Source organism: Anomaloglossus baeobatrachus, chromosome 6 (assembly GCF_048569485.1).
Source record: "Anomaloglossus baeobatrachus isolate aAnoBae1 chromosome 6, aAnoBae1.hap1, whole genome shotgun sequence".
Lineage (NCBI taxonomy): Eukaryota > Metazoa > Chordata > Amphibia > Anura > Aromobatidae > Anomaloglossus > Anomaloglossus baeobatrachus.
In genome coordinates, this window is record NC_134358.1 from 555,414,261 (window position 1) to 555,431,248 (window position 16,988).

Consider the following 16,988-nt stretch of genomic DNA (forward strand, 5'->3'; position numbering starts at 1 on the left):
ACGCATGTTACATGGTGTAATCCTCTGTACTGGAAAGATACTGGAAAGATCCAGTATGGTATATATATATACCATACTATGTCAGCATTTATATATATATATATATATTCAATACAGATACCTTAATATTTATTCCTTATAAGAACTGTTATCAATAAGTTATGCCCTCCAACATAAACAGAACTGTGAACATATATAATATGTCCTATTATCAAGTGTTTGATAACTAGATGTATTCATTTTAATCTTTTTACTGGTTTTACCCATCGTGAGATGTTTCTTGTGTAACACCTTGGTAATGAGACAGTTGAACCAGCTGATATTATTATTCATTAAGTGTTCTAATTACTGATCGATTTCAGCTGGTGTCATGACTTTCCATGGCTTTTTGCACCTCTCTTTCTTCCTCTGTTAAATACTTTACCAACACTGTCAGTGGTATTTGCTCCTCTTCATTGTACAATATCTTTAATAACATAAGTTTATTTTCAAGTGTACCACTTATTTAAGAAAAAAAAAATAAAACTGGTCAATTTTGACTTTGGTCCCTTATTAGCAATCATGAAATTTTAATCTAGATGGGGAAAAATATGCAAAGCCGTCACTGTGCATGAAGAATATCCCTCCAAGAGTGCTGGATATACAGCCGGCGCGGCATTGACCGATAGTGTTTTCATGATTATTCAGGGAGCATCGTCGCTATGTCGCTGCAGGAGCGTCACCTGCCCGCAATTTGCATCAAGTGCCCGATGCCAGAGTGGAATATATTGGTATAAGCAGCCAGCTCCTTTGATGTCTGATATCTTCCACTTTCATGCATTTAAGGTGCCATTGGCTAAGTCAGTGAAGGGAATAGATAAGGGTCACATATTATATCCAGAAAATAGGTTTGAGCGTCAATAGGCTGCATAGTTGTTTATGAGTTTTCACCTAAGATCACATTAAAGACCATGTCCTTGCAAAGTGAATGCTTCATCGTGAAATAATATACTGTATGTCTTCAGCCGAGTCTTTGCATTAAATGTATTTTTCTAAACATTTGTGATATTTATTATTATTTGTATTTTAAAAAGATTTTGAAGTGTTGCAGTTTTCAGTCCGGCCATTGTGTTTTATAGTAGACATATACGGCCTGTTCTGTTAGGATCTCTTCTCAGCAGTCTCATTATCATCACAGACAGGATGACAACGAAAAGTAAAATGTTTACATAGAAAAGGCAGGATCCACCAATTACAATAGGCGATATCACAGCTCACCTCCTCCTTCCGTAAAATGACTGATAACACCTCCATAAATAGTAGATAACACAGGATGCACCATTCACAATAGGTGATATCACAGCTCACCTCCTCCTCCTGTACAATGACTGATATTGCCTCTATGTATTGTAGATAACACAGGATCCACCATTTTTAGTAGGCAATATCACAACACAACTCCTCCTCCTGTACAATGACTGATGACACTTTTATATACAGTAGATAATATATGATTTACCACTAACAATAGGTGGTCACAGCGCACCTCCTCCTCCTGTACAATGACTGACAACACCTCTATATACAATAGATAACACAGGATCCACCATTCACAATAGGTGATGTCACAGCTCACCTCCTCCTTCTGTATAATGACTGATAACACCTCTATATACAATAGATAACACAGGATACACCATTCACAATAGGTGATGTCACAGCTCACCTCCTCCTTCTGTAAAATGACTGATAAAAACTCTATATATAGTAGATAACACAGGATCCAGCATTCACAGCTCACCTTCTCCTCATGTACAATGATGGATAACACCTCTATATACAGTAGATAATATATGATTTACCATTCACAATAGGGGATGTCACAGCTCATCTCCCCCTCCTCCTGTACAATGAAAATTATGCTATATATCATAGATAACACAAGATCCACCATTCATAATAGGTGATGTCACAGATCACCACCTCCTCCTTTTGTACAATGACTGATAACACCTCTACATACAGTAGATAACACATGATCCATCATTCACGATATGTGATATCACAGCTCACCTCCTCCTCCTGTACAATGACTGATAACACCCTATACACAGTAGATAACACATGCTCTACCATTCACAATAGGTGATATCACAGCTCACCTCCTCCTCCTCCTGTACAATGACTGATAAGACCCTATATACAGTAGATAACACATGATCCACCATTCACAATAGGTGATATCACAGCTCACCTCCTCCTCCTCCTGTACAATGACTGATAAGACCCTATATACAGTAGATAACACATGCTCTACCATTCACAATAGGTGATATCACAGCTCACCTCCTCCTCCTCCTGTACAATGACTGATAAGACCCTATATACAGTAGATAACACATGATCCACCATTCACAATAGGTGATATCACAGCTCACCTCCTCCTCCTCCTGTACAATGACTGATAAAACCCTATATACAGTAGATAACACATGCTCTACCATTCACAATAGGTGATATCACAGCTCACCTCCTCCTCCTCCTGTACAATGACTGATAAGACCCTAAATACAGTAGATAACACATGATCCACCATTCACAATAGGTGATGGCACAGCTGGTGGTCGTATGGGTTAGACATCTAGGCATGACAGACCGCTTAAATGCCACTGCAGTGGCAATTAAAGGGTTAACAAGGGCAACTGGAGCTCATGGGGCATCAAGAAGTTAATTAAAACAAATATGACCATGAAGGAGTTCTCCGCTACTTTGTTACTGGTGATTAATATTAGATAAGTGGGGGTCGGACATCTGACACCCCCCAACTGTGGCAGTGGGCGAGATCTAAGCAGTGTTATATACATTATATAGGGGTCATGGAGAAGTGCAGATCAGCTCACATTGAATTTCTATGGTTTATTTTCTTGACATCCTAAATATTTATCCACGTTCATGATCAGACTACATAGAGTGTTTGTTTGTAGTCTGTTACCATGGAAACACTCGTCTGCAAACACAAAATGGTAAGATATATTCAAGACTGCAAACATGCTCCTGAGCTATTCAAGCGTTTGAAAAAGTATTCATACCCTTTTAAAATGTGCACAGTCATACTCAAATAGAGATATGGTCTATTCTGCTTTTCATAAGGTTAATATATCTTCACAATGCCCTAAGCGATATTTATACAAAATGCTAAATACACTTAACTAATTGCTCCCTATAGAAGCACTTAATGTCCCCCCCACCCTACACGTTATCTGCACAGACTGATACTCATGGAACTAAACTAATAAAGGTAACAAAGGCCGGAGAATTGACTAAAGCCATTAGAATAGCTGAACATGAAGAGTAAAGTGCCGCAATCAGACGCCGCGCGCCGACATCAATCCAGCACCTTCTAAAATAGATTTCTTATTTCCAATGAAGCATTGATGAATTGTGCTCAGGTAGCGCTCACTGCCAGGAATATCGCATCTCTGAAAAGTCATTTTTCATCTGACTCAGGAAATTGATAAATGGTTCTGGAGATGATAAGAACATCCAATAATTTCATGTGTTGTTCCTAAGAAAAAAAATATCACACTGGAAAATATCAAGAAAAAAAAATCAGATGGTAAGATTACATATAGTTATAAAAGTCAGATTGTAAATATATTACATCACCTATCTCATACTGATCCAGAGTTACCTCCTGTATTATACTCCAGAGCTGCACTCACTATTCTGCTGGTGCAGTCACTGTGTACATACATTACATTACTGATCCTGTACTGATCCTGAGTTACCTCCTGTATTATGCTCCAGAGCTGCACTCACTATTCTGCTGGTGCAGTCACTGTGTACATACATTACTGATCCTGAGTTACCTCCTGTATTATACTCCAGAGCTGCACTCACTATTCTGCTGGTGCAGTTACTGTGTACATACATTACATTACTGATCCTGAGTTACCTCCTGTATTATACTCCAGAGCTGCACTCACTATTCTGCTGGTGCAGTCACTGTGTACTAACATTACATTACTGATCCTGCGTTACCTCCTGTATAATACTCCAGAGCTGCACTCACTATTCTGCTGGTGCAGTCACTGTGTACATACATTACATTACTGATCCTGAGTTACCTCCTGTATTATGCTCCAGAGCTGCACTCACTATTCTGCTGGTGCAGTCACTGTGTACATACATTACTGATCCTGAGTTACCTCCTGTATTATACTCCAGAGCTGCACTCACTATTCTGCTGGTGCAGTCACTGTGTACATACATTACATTACTGATCCTGAGTTACCTCCTGTATTATACTCCAGAGCTGCACTCACTATTCTGCTGGTGCAGTCACTGTGTACTAACATTACATTACTGATCCTGAGTTACCTCCTGTATTATACTCCAGAGCTGCACTCACTATTCTGCTGGTGCAGTTACTGTGTACATACATTACATTACTGATCCTGAGTTACCTCCTGTATTATACTCCAGAGCTGCACTCACTATTCTGCTGGTGCAGTCACTGTGTACTAACATTACATTACTGATCCTGAGTTACCTCCTGTATTATGCTCCAGAGCTGCACTCACTATTCTGCTGGGGCAGTCACTGTGTACTAACATTACATTACTGATCCTGAGTTACCGTACCTCCTGTATTATGCTCTAGAGTTGCACTCACTATTCTGCTGGTGCAGTCACTGTGTACATACATTACATTACTGATCCTGTACTGATCCGGGTTACCTCCTAAATTATACTCCTGAGCTGCACTCACTATTCTGCTGGTGCAGTCACTGTGTACATACATTACATACATTACATTACCTATCTCATACTGATCCGGGTTATCTCCTGAATTATACTCCAGAGCTGCACTCACTATTCTTCTGGTAGAGTCACTGTGTACATACATTAGATTACTGATCCTGAGTTACCTCCTGTATTATGCTCCAGACCTGCACTCACTAATCTGCTGGTGCAGTCACTGTGTACATACATTACATTACTGATCCTGTACTGATCCTGAGTTACCTCCTGTATTATACTCCAGAGCTGCACTCACTATTCTGCTGGTACAGTCACTGTGTACATACATTACATTACTGATCCTGAGTTAAATCCTGTATTATACTCTAGAGCTGCACTCACTATTCTGCTGGTGCAGTCACTGTGTACATACATTACATTACTGATCCTGTACTGATCCTGAGTTACCTCCTGTATTATACTCCAGAGCTGCACTCACTATTCTGCTGGTGCAGTCACTGTGTACATACATTACATTACTGATCCTGAGTTACCTCCTTTATTATACTCCAGTACTTTGTGACATAACCTTCTGTGACGCCCCAGGGGTAGTGGGGTACTCGGTCCCAGGCGTGCGGTGCGCAGGGCGAAACAGTCGTGGTCACGGCTGAGGCCCAGTTCCGTGACCCTGGGGGTCTGTCTGATAAAAAAAGGGGTGAAAAATAAAAATATAATAAAATAAAGGAGTTCTCGACTACGCCACTTGCGGTGTGCGGCCAGGTTATTGAGGCTGCCGCTGCAAGTTCCTGCTGGGGCTGGTGGAGTGGTGCAGTTTAGGTGTTTTGGGCCCTCCGCAAGCAGGGCCAGGCCCCAACAGTGATTGATGAGGGGCAATGGTAGGGGACAGTCAGTGTACGCGCACGGAGGCGATAAGGAAACAGTCCACGCCGGTATTGCAGTTTCAACTTGCCTTTTTTTACTTTGGGCTTTGTACCTGGACCCGCTAGTGCCGGTTTCAGATGTTTACTCTCCTCTTGTTCTCCGTGCCAGCTGTGACCTGGGTTGGCTATCCTCCGTGCACTCTCATTTGTAATGGTCTCCCGTGGCTTAGAGCTTCTGGGGGAGCCCCTCTATTTCAGTCTTGGTCCTATTGCAGGCAGCCTGGACTGTTTAAGGGGTTCAATCCCTGGTCCCCTCTTTGCTGCTGATGCTTCAGACTCTTTGGGTGGTGAGGGACCCTGGAGATCTTCTCGCCCGGCAGATTTAACAGTTGACCATAAAGTGTCCCGCTGTCCTAGGGTCTGCTCCCCGCCTCGTGCCGAGTCCTGTGAGCCTTCGTTCCAGACTCCCACAGGCGTCCCGCAGTTCCTGGAGTATGACACTTCCATAGGTAACCCACAGTTCCTGGAGTCCTGGTTCCGTACTCCACAGTCCTCGTCTCCTTTACAGCGTTCCGGTGTTACTTCAGGTCTTTACACCTTTCCTTCTTTACTTCACTCCTCACTCTCTACTTCCACCTCTCCTCTTCTCGACTTCCACCTCTCTTTTCCTCGACTTCCACCTCTCTTTTCCTCGACTTCCACCTCTCTGTTCCTCGACTTCCACCTCTCTTCTCCTCGACTTCCACCTCTCTTCTCCTCGATTACACCTCTCTTCTCCTCGACTTCCACCGCTCCTCTTCTCGACTTCCACCTCTCCTCTTCTCGACTTCCACCTCTCTTCTCCTCGATTACACCTCTCTTCTCCTCGACTTCCACCTCTCTTCTCCTCGACTTCCACCTCTCCTCTTCTCGACTTCCACCTCTCCTCTTCTCGACTTCCACCTCTCTTCTCCTCGATTACACCTCTCTTCTCCTCGACTTCCACCTCTCTTCTCCTCGACTTCCACCTCTCCTCTTCTCGACTTCCACCTCTCTTCTCCTCGACTTCCACCTCTCCTCTCCTCGACTTCCACCTCTCTTCTCCTCGACTTCCACCTCTCTTCTCCTCGACTTCCACCTCTCCTCTTCTCGACTTCCACCTCTCTTCTCCTCGACTTCCACCTCTCCTCTCCTCGACTTCCACCTCTCTTCTCCTCGACTTCCACCTCTCTTTTCCTCGACTTCCACACACTTCTCTTCCTCCCGCCAACTATCCAACCGACCACTGGCCCCTCCCCTCGCTGGGTGTCTCCCTACAGATTTGGGTGGCAACTAGCCAATGAGTGCCCATCCCTTTTTACCTGCTGCTAGGCAGTCTCCTATTCTGATATTGGGTTTGTGTGTGTGGCCTGAGGGTGCTGGTGTGTTGACTGGCACGGATATTCCGGGGTTTGAGTTTCCACAGGTTACATTTTGTGGCACCTGGTACCTCAGGGGTGCTACACTTCCATGTGCCATTTATTAAACTGGACACTGGATCCCCTAAATCTCTAGGACATTGGTGTAAGTTGTACTTATGTCTCCTCTCTTGATATTTGGCTTCTTTATGTGGATGGTGGCGCACTCCTGGCATCGTCCTTATATAAATCGTCTAGAGCCCCTTATTCTTACTGAGAATATACAAACTAATGAGAGTCAGTCTTAATTAAGGCTCTTATTAGCGGTGATTACTGGTGTCCGCTCTTTATTTTCCGCGTGTCTTCGATATCCCGCTTCTCCCCGTCATTTGTACCGCACACCATTTCCATCCTTAGAGCTGCCAGATTTTTTTTACATTTGTATTGCATTAAGTCCCATTATAAGAGATTACTTTGCAAATCCCTTCATAAAGGATAAGACACCAAGAAGGAGTCTGGGAAGTAAAGCTCTTTTTATGCACAGTGCATCAAAGTGGTCCCAATGCTCTGAAGACAGAGCAATTTCTTCAACATCGGTTGGCAGTTTCTTAAAATATAGGTCTGTCAGCCTCATAATAGATTCTTACATTATTTGATTTGCGGTTCATAGAAGAAACATTCATATTTTAGAAGAATGTCAGAATTCTCCATGGAGCCGATTCAGCCGTCCTACGAGAGGATAGCTGCGAAAAGATCTTGCAACATTAAAGTAGAACTACTTGGCGGTGCACAATTCCTAATTGACGGCCTATTGCTAGAACAGGCCATTAAGTTGGACCCCCACTAATCACAAGAACAAGATCCCTTTGGCTTTGACCAGACACAGAGCCACCATTGTCTGCACACAGCTTGGTATTGTGGCTCCAGGACTTTCAAGTGGGTGGGACTTCAAGGGTTTCTCCCGTTTAGGACATTTAGAACATGGATATGCCAGAAATATCAGACAGATATCGGTCCCACAGTTATGTTAAGAATGGAGTGCTGGTGGTGGGAATAAATGGGTTGTTGCGCATGCGCAACTCTCTACATTAATTTGTTTGGAAATTCAAATAATTGCTAATAAAAATTGCCATGGGAGTGGAGAGACCGCTGGCATACATGAATCTTCCCATTATAGCAATACTGAAAATTGTTGACAAGCACTTTTGGAAACATTCATACAAAAAAATAGAGTTGCACATGCGCAGGCATCTCCTACGATGGCACTTTTGAGCAGCAATTTGCAGAATACCTATACAAATCATTAGAAAGAGTCCTTTACGCATGACAATATTTTCAGTATTGGGACATTTTTCTAGAGTAATATTCAGAAGTACAATAGAAATTGATAAACAGTGTTGCGCATGCATCTCTACTGATTGTAATTTTTATCAGCAATTTGCAGAACACACATACAAATCAATGGAAAGAGTCCTTCATGTGTGACAATATTTCCAGTACCGGGGAAATTTTCTAGACTAATGTTTGGAAGTATCATAGAAATGAATAAAGAGTATTGTGCATGCGCAGGCACTTCTCCGGATTGCAATGTTTATCAGCATTTTGTACCTATACAAATCAATGGAAAGACCCTTTCATGCGTAACAATATTTCTAGTGCCGGAGGCAATTTTCTAGACCAATGTTGGAAAGTACCATAGAAATGAGTAAACAACGTAGTGCATGTTCAGGCACCTCTCTTGATTGCAATTTTTATCAGTAATTTAGAGAACACCTATACAAATCATTAGAGTCCTTTACACGTGACAATTTTTTCAGTACTGGGGCAATTTTTTAAAGTAATGTTTGGAAGTACTATAGAAACTAATAAATAGTGTTGCGCATGCGCAGACACCTCTCCTGATTGCAATTTTTATCAACAATATGCATAACACCTATACAACTCAATGGAAGGACTCCTTCATGCATGACAATATTTCCAGTACTGGGGTAATTTTCCAGACTAATGTTCAGAAGTACCATAGAAATGAATAAACAATGTTGTGCATGCGCAGACACCTCTCTTGATTGCAATTTTTATCAGCAATTTAGAGAACACCTATACAAATCATTTGAAAGAGTCCTTTACGCATGACAATATTTTCAGTACTGGGACATAGAAAAATCACAGAGGAAATGAGCTGTGATAGGGTTCCAAAAAGAGTAGAAGCCCCTGCGTATTACAGGGGTAGTTCACTACTCTGCAGTAGTGACCACACCTCTGTAAACCCAATAGGGAAGGCTTTTTCTAAATACCTTGATCAGCCGATTCAACCTCTTAGCGGCGCTATCGCGGTCCACTTTTCCCCATAGCGTGAAACCCTGAGCTCCGTGACCTTTGGGATCCAGTGATCTCACGTCCAGTTGACCTACCAATACTGCAGCCGACCCCAGTCTTCCTGAGTGATTGAGCTCTGGGTGGAGTTTAACCGCTCATCACAGCCCTGCATCTTGCGTGTTCTCTTCTGCACTTCAGAGCGCCTCAAGAAGGAGAGACGCTGGGCTGTGACGCTGGGCTGTGATGAGCGGTAAAAGTCTGCCCACAGCTCAGTCACTCAGGAAGACAGCAGCCAGCCATGGTGATGTCAGGTCAACTGGAAGTTGATGTGACATCACCAGATCGCAGAGGTCACGGAGACCGTGTGTCATGCGATGGGGAAGAGCGGACTACAATAGCGTCACTCAGAGGCTGAATCGGCTGATCAATGTATTTAGAAAAAGCCTCCTCTATCAGTTTTACAGAGATGTGGTCACTAATACAGAGTAGTGAACCACATCTTTACATTTGCCTCAGTGGAAGAAAAGTGATGACTCTATCGGGGTTATCGTGGCAAGGTTTATTGGGTTCCAAACTGGACCATTGTGGTCAATTGTAATCAAGGTCATTGGTCATTAAGGACCATATCAGGCTATTTCCATCTTCATAAATGGGTATTGATGGAGAGTACTTGGAAATCCAAAACATTTTATAACCACCATTGCTGGACATAAGCCGGGAGCACTGGATCAGGTTATATCCTAATCCCAGGCAGTTTCAGCTCAATGCTAACAAGCTAGATAGAAGCGGTGGTCAGTCTCCTACCCAACGAGCTGTAAACAAAAGAAAATAAATATATTTCTATCTAAAGGGTTTTTTTTTTTACAACCACTATATGAGAAAGTCCATCTATGGAAATAAGAATAATCCTAAATTTACTCTTTAAAAGTAAAAAAAAAGAAAGAAAAGTACTCTCAATTCTTGAGAATGGCGTAAAATATAGGTGACAATATTTATAACAAGTCATCAATATAACTTCAAATTTTAACTCAGTAGTAAATTGTCCTTATATCCTATATTTAATTGTAATTTGTTTTCATTTTCTCTTTTCAGGTGATATGTGCAAATATAACAGGTGGTGGGAAGCTTGGAAATTTAAAATCAGGAGGTTCCTTATCCACACTTAAGCATATATGGACAGAAAGTAACAAAGACTTGTCTATCAGTCGACTCCTTTCACAGACTTTTCGCGGTAAAGAAAACCAAACTTCCTTGGATATGAGATACGATACTCCAGAGCCGTACACAGAGCAAGAACTCTGGGAATGGCTGAGGAACTCGACAGATCTTCAGGGACCACGTTCCCGTTCCAAAAGACGGCCAATCGTTAAGACGGGAAAGTTTAAGAAAATGTTTGGCTGGGGGGATTTCCATTCCAACATCAAAACTGTAAAGTTAAATTTGTTGATAACAGGGAAAATTGTGGACCATGGTAATGGAACCTTCAGTGTCTACTTTCGGCACAACTCTACCGGTCAAGGAAATGTTTCCGTCAGCTTAGTACCTCCAACCAAAATTGTGGAATTTGATTTGGCTCAGCAATCGGTGATTGACGCGAAAGATTCCAAGTCCTTCAATTGCCGTATCGAGTACGAAAAGGTCGACAAGGCTACCAAGAACACTCTTTGCAACTATGACCCTTCAAAAACATGCTACCAGGAGCAAACCCAAAGTCATGTATCTTGGTTATGCTCCAAGCCCTTCAAGGTGATCTGTATTTATATATCATTTTACAGTACAGATTATAAACTAGTACAAAAGGTGTGTCCCGATTACAACTATCACAGCGACACACCATACTTCCCTTCTGGTTGACAATAAGATGTATGCAAGACTTACCTCTAAGGAAAACAACAATAAAAATAAAGGTGACTGGGCTGGAACCGTATCCAAGAAAGTCCCATCAATTGCCTGGAATGTGTCTACATAACAAACGATGACGAAAAAAAACAAAAACAACCACATAAAAACTTTTCTATGGGAATTCGATCAGATGCAATTGACCTTTCCTCCCCGTTCGCTCCATAGTCTATTTACTAGGTGTAAGTCACAATGGATATAAGGGGAACACACACAAATGCACACATATATATATATTTCCCAAAAATATTTACAAGGAACCAAAAAAAGAATTAGCCATATCAAAGTCAAATTCTGCCCTCGTATAACTTTAACCCAGGAGATTTTACTTATTCTAGAACCGGCGTGCCACCGGGTTGAATCCTTGAGGTCAACGACCTAACAAACCTAACACACAAAAAAAGGCAAATTGATGATGGTGAATGGAGTCAATTGGGGCCCAATGGTAAATAAAGATGGAAATCCATTTACAATTTACATGATCTACTGGGTCATACCGGAATTTGTCATGTTCCTCTTCACGAAAATCCAAGGTTAAGTTTGAGGAACATTGACCTGAACTTGTGTAATTTGTGAATGGTTGAAATCTTTCTTACGGTATATTGTATACTTAAATATCCTAGTCGACATTTGTATGAATGGTTTGTATTGTACATAGTTTAACCCGTGTTCCTTGAGCAGCTTCTTAATATAACTAGTAAATGTCTCCGCTTGTTATTGGTTAAATACAATGAGAGGACTTGAGGATTTCCATGTTTGTCGACTTAGCTGTAAAACTTCATTAATACGAGAGGACATAATTATGTATAAAGCATTTATTCTGCTAAGTATTGTCGAAAGCTAAAAAAACATATACAACATTGAAGTCTGTATGCATTTAGATATTTTATTTCTGGACGAGAAAAAAAAAAGGTGAGTTGTATATAAAAATAAAAGACATAACGTTGAATTTAAAGAGGTGAAATCAGTGTCTCAATCATGAAATGTTCCTACATCCAAGTTTTACACTTTTTATACAAATGTTTATACAATGATATTGCCAGACAATGCTAAATATAACAACTGTGGGGCGCACATACAGAGCCTTGCGAAAGTATTCAGCCCCCTTGAATTTGTCAACCTTTGCCCACATTTCAGGGTTCAAATATAAAGATAAAAAAATTTCAATTAATGGTGAAGAATCAACAACAAGTGGGACACAATTGTAAAGTTCAATGAAATTTATTGTTTATTTTTACACATTTTTAAAAAATAAATAACTGAAAATTGGGGTGTGCAATACTATTCATCCCCTTTAAGTTAATACTTTGTAGCGCCCCCTTTTGCTGCGATTACAGCTGCAGTCTCTTGGGTTATATGTCTATCAGTTTTGCACATGGAGAGACTGAAATTCTCTCCCATTCTTCCTTTGTAAACAGCTGGAGCTGAGTGAGGTTGGATGGAGGCGTTTGTGTTTTTAGCTCTTTCCACAGATTCTCGATTGGGTTCAGGTCTGGACTGTGACTTGGCCATTCTAACACCTGGATATGGTTATTTGTGAACCATTCCATTGTAGATTTTGCTTTATGTTTGGGATCATTGTCTTGTTGGAAGACAAATCTCCGTCCCAGTCTCAGGTCTTTTGCAGACTCCAACAGGTTTTCTTCAAGAATGGTCCTGTATTTGGCACCATCCATCTTCCAATCAATTTTAACCATCTACCCTGTCTTTGCTGAAGAGAAGCAGGCCCAAACCATGATGCTGCCACCACCATGTTTGACAGTGGGGATGGTGTGTTCAGGGTGATGAGCTGTGTTGCTTTAACGCCAAACATATCGTTTGGCATTATGCCCAAATAGTTTGATTTTGGTTTCATCTGACCAGAGCACCTTCTTCCACATGTTTGGTGTCTCCCAGGTGGCTTGTGGCAAACTGTAAACAACACTTTTTATGGATATCTTTGAGAAATGGCTTTCTTCTTGCCACTCTTCCATAAAGGCCAGATTTGTGCAGTGTACGACTGATTGTTGTCCTATTGAGAGACTCTCCCACCTCAGCTGTAGATCTCTGCGGTTCATTCAGAGGGATCATGGGCCTCTTGGCTGCATCTCTGATCAGTCTTCTCCCTGTTTGAGATGAAAGTTTGGATGGACGGCTGGATCTTGGTAGATTTGCAGTGGTATGATACTACTTCCATTTCAATATGATCACTTACACAGTGCTCCTTGGGATGTTTAAAGTTTTGGAAACCTTTTTGTAACCAAATCCGGCTTTAAACGTCTCCACAACAGTATCCTGGACCTGCCTGTTGTGTTCCTTGGTCTTCATGATGCTCTCTGCGCTTTACACAGAACAGTGAGACTATCACAGAGCAGGGGCATTATACGGAGACTTGATTACACACAGGGGCTTATATTTATCATCATCAGTCATTTAGGACAACATTGGATCATTCAAAGATCCTCACTGAACTTCTGGAGTGAGTTTGCTGCACTGAAAGTAAAGGGGATGAATAATATTGCACGCCCCAATTTTCAGTTATTTATTTTTAAAAAAGGTTTAAAATAAGCAATAAATTTCGTTCATCTTCACAATTGTGTCCACTTGTTGTTGATTCTTCACCAGAACATTAACATTTTTATCTTTATGTTTGAAGCCTGAAATGTGGGAAAAGGCTGACAAATTTAAGGGGGTTGAATACTTTTTCAATGCACTGTATTACCGCCAATCTCTATCATAATAATACTTCTATACAAAGCTGAAAAATACTTCTTTGTGGTGCACGTACAATACCACCCTTCACCGCCATAGTAATACTGCTATACTATGTCAAATAAGACTTCTTTAAGGTGTGCACACAATACTGCTACTTACTACCATAATAATACTGCTATACAATTTCAAATACTACTCCCATATGGTGCAATTCACTGCCACAGTAATACTGTAACACAATGATAAATTATACTTTTCCACAGTGCATTGGGATTATAAACACTCTGGTCAATGGATTGTGTTGATGCTCACGTCCATTGAAGTGAATGAGACAGACCTGTAATACCAGACACAGCCTGTAGACAGATGTGGCGCTGTTTGTGCAGGAAAGAACCATGTTTTATTTATAATCATGTACAACTAATTTATTACATTTTGTAAACCATTTGTAAAGTAAAATATAACCTGCTCTTGGTGTGGGATAAGTTATGTTGAAAAATGAAGCAATCACTTAGGAAACGATACAAAACCAGTGGCATAAAACATCAAGGGTATAACTACCACACACACAACCCATGTAGCTGCTTAAGGGGATCTCCAGCAAATCACAGATTGCTAGGACCTCCAACAATCATCCTTAATCTGAGGGGAAACTTTGGAGGCAGATTTCAGCTTCTCTGCATTACATTCACAGATAAAAGGAGGTATTATATAATATCCATACAAATCCATGAGTTTATTGTGTAATGCTGGACAGAACAGGTCCTCTAGAGTAATGTGTAATGCTGGACAGGACAGGTCCTCCAGAGTAATGTGTAATGCTGGACAGGACAGGTCCTCCAGAGTAATGTGTAATGCTGGACAGGACAGGTCCTCCAGAGTAATGTGTAATGCTGGACAGGACAGGTCCTCCAGAGTAATGTGTAATGCTGGACAGGACAGGTCCTCCAGAGTAATGTGTAATGCTGGACAGGACAGGTCCTCCAGAGTACTGTGTAATGCTGGACAGGACAGGTCCTCCAGAGTAATGTGTAATGCTGGACAGGACAGGTCCTTCAGAGTAATGTGTAATGCTGGAGAGGACAGGTCCTCCAGAGTAATGTGTAATGCTGGACAGGACAGGTCCTCCAGAGTAATGTGTAATGCTGGACAGGACAGGTCCTCCAGAGTAATGTGTAATGCTGGACAGGACAGGTCCTCCAGAGTAATGTGTAATGCTGGACAGGACAGGTCCTCCAGAGTACTGTGTAATGCTGGACAGGACAGGTCCTCCAGAGTAATGTGTAATGCTGGACAGGACAGGTCCTTCAGAGTAATGTGTAATGCTGGAGAGGACAGGTCCTCCAGAGTAATGTGTAATGCTGGAGAGGACAGGTCCTCCAGAGTAATGTGTAATGCTGGACAGGACAGGTCCTCCAGAGTAATGTGTAATGCTGGAGAGGACAGGTCCTTCAGAGTAATGTGTAATGCTGGACAGGACAGGTCCTCCAGAGTAATGTGTATTGCTGGACAGGACAGGTCCTTCAGAGTAATGTGTAATGCTGGACAGCAGAGGTCCTCCAGAGTAATATGTAATGCTGGACAGGAGAGGTCCTCCAGAGTAATGTGTAATGCTGGACAGGAGAGGTCCTCCAGAGTAATGTGTAATGCTGGAGAGGACAGGTCCTTCAGAGTAATGTGTAATGCTGGACAGGACAGGTCCTTCAGAGTAATGTGTAATGCTGGACAAGACAGGTCCTCCAGAGTAATGTGTAATGCTGGACAGGACAGGTCCTCCAGAGTAATGTGTAATGCTGCACAGGACAGGTCCTCCAGAGTAATGTGTAATGCTGGACAGGACAGGTCCTTCAGAGTAATGTGTAATGCTGGACAGGACAGGTCCTTCAGAGTAATATGTAATGCTGGATAGAACAGGTCCTTCAGAGTAATGTGTAATGCTGGAGAGGACAGGTCCTCTAGGGTAATGTGTAATGCTGGAGAGGACAGGTCCTCCAGAGTAATGTGTAATGCTGGACAGGACAGGTCCTCTAGGGTAATATGTAATGCTGGACAGGACAGGTCCTTCAGAGTAATGTGTAATGCTGGACAGGACAGGTCCTCCAGAGTAATGTGTAATGCTGGACAGGACAGGTCCTTCAGAGTAATGTGTAATGCTGGACAGGAGAGGTCCTCCAGAGTAATGTGTAATGCTGGACAGGACAGGTCCTCCAGAGTAATGTGTAATGCTGGACAGGACAGGTCCTTCAGAGTAATGTGTAATGCTGGACAGGAGAGGTCCTCCAGAGTAATGTGTAATGCTGGACAGGACAGGTCCTCCAGAGTAATGTGTAATGCTGGACAGGACAGGTCCTTCAGAGTAATGTGTAATGCTGGACAGGACAGGTCCTCCAGAGTAATGTGTAATGCTGGACAGGACAGGTCCTCTAGGGTAATGTGTAATCCTTCACAGGACAGGTCCTTCAGAGTAAGGTGTAATACTGGATAGGTCCTCTAGAGTAATGTGTAATCCTTCACAGGACAGGTCCTCCAGAGTAATGTGTAATGCTGGACAGGACAGGTCCTCCAGAGTAATGTGTAATCGTTCACAGGACAGGTCCTTCAGAGTAATGTGTAATGCCGGACAGGTCCTCCAGAGTAATGTGAAATACCGGATAGGACAGGTTCTTCAGAGTAATGTGTAATACTGGACAGAACAGGTCCTCCAGAGTAATGTGTAATACTGGACAGAACAGGTCCTCCAGAGTAATGTGTAATACTGGACAGGTCCTTCAGGGTAATGTGTAATGCTGGTCAGGTCCTCCAGAGTAATGTGTAATGCTGGACAGGACAGGTCCTCCAGAGTAATGTGTAATGCTGGACAGGACAGGTCCTCCAGAGTAATGTGTAATGCTGGACAGGACAGGTCCTCCAGAGAAATGTGTAATGCTGGACAGGACAGGTCCTCCAGAGTAATGTGTAATGCTGGACAGGACAGGTCCTCCAGAGTAATGTGTAATGCTGGACAGGACAGGTCCTCCAGAGTAACGTGTAATGCTGGACAGGACAGGTCCTTCAGAGTAATGTGTAATGCCGGACAGGACATGTCCTTCAGAGTAATGTGT

General features: G+C 42.2%; 1 protein-coding gene across 1 annotated transcript in view; it reads left to right on the top strand.

Moving 5' to 3' along the window:
- Positions 1-12,148, top strand: part of NXPH1 (neurexophilin 1) — a 489,291-nt gene extending 477,143 nt beyond the window's left edge. Inside the window, exon 2 of the mRNA XM_075315709.1 lies at positions 10,387-12,148. Within this exon, the coding sequence (XP_075171824.1) occupies positions 10,387-11,148 (762 nt within the window). The 3' untranslated portion in view covers positions 11,149-12,148. The remainder of the gene's footprint in view (positions 1-10,386) is intronic.
- Positions 12,149-16,988: the final 4,840 nt, after the last annotated feature.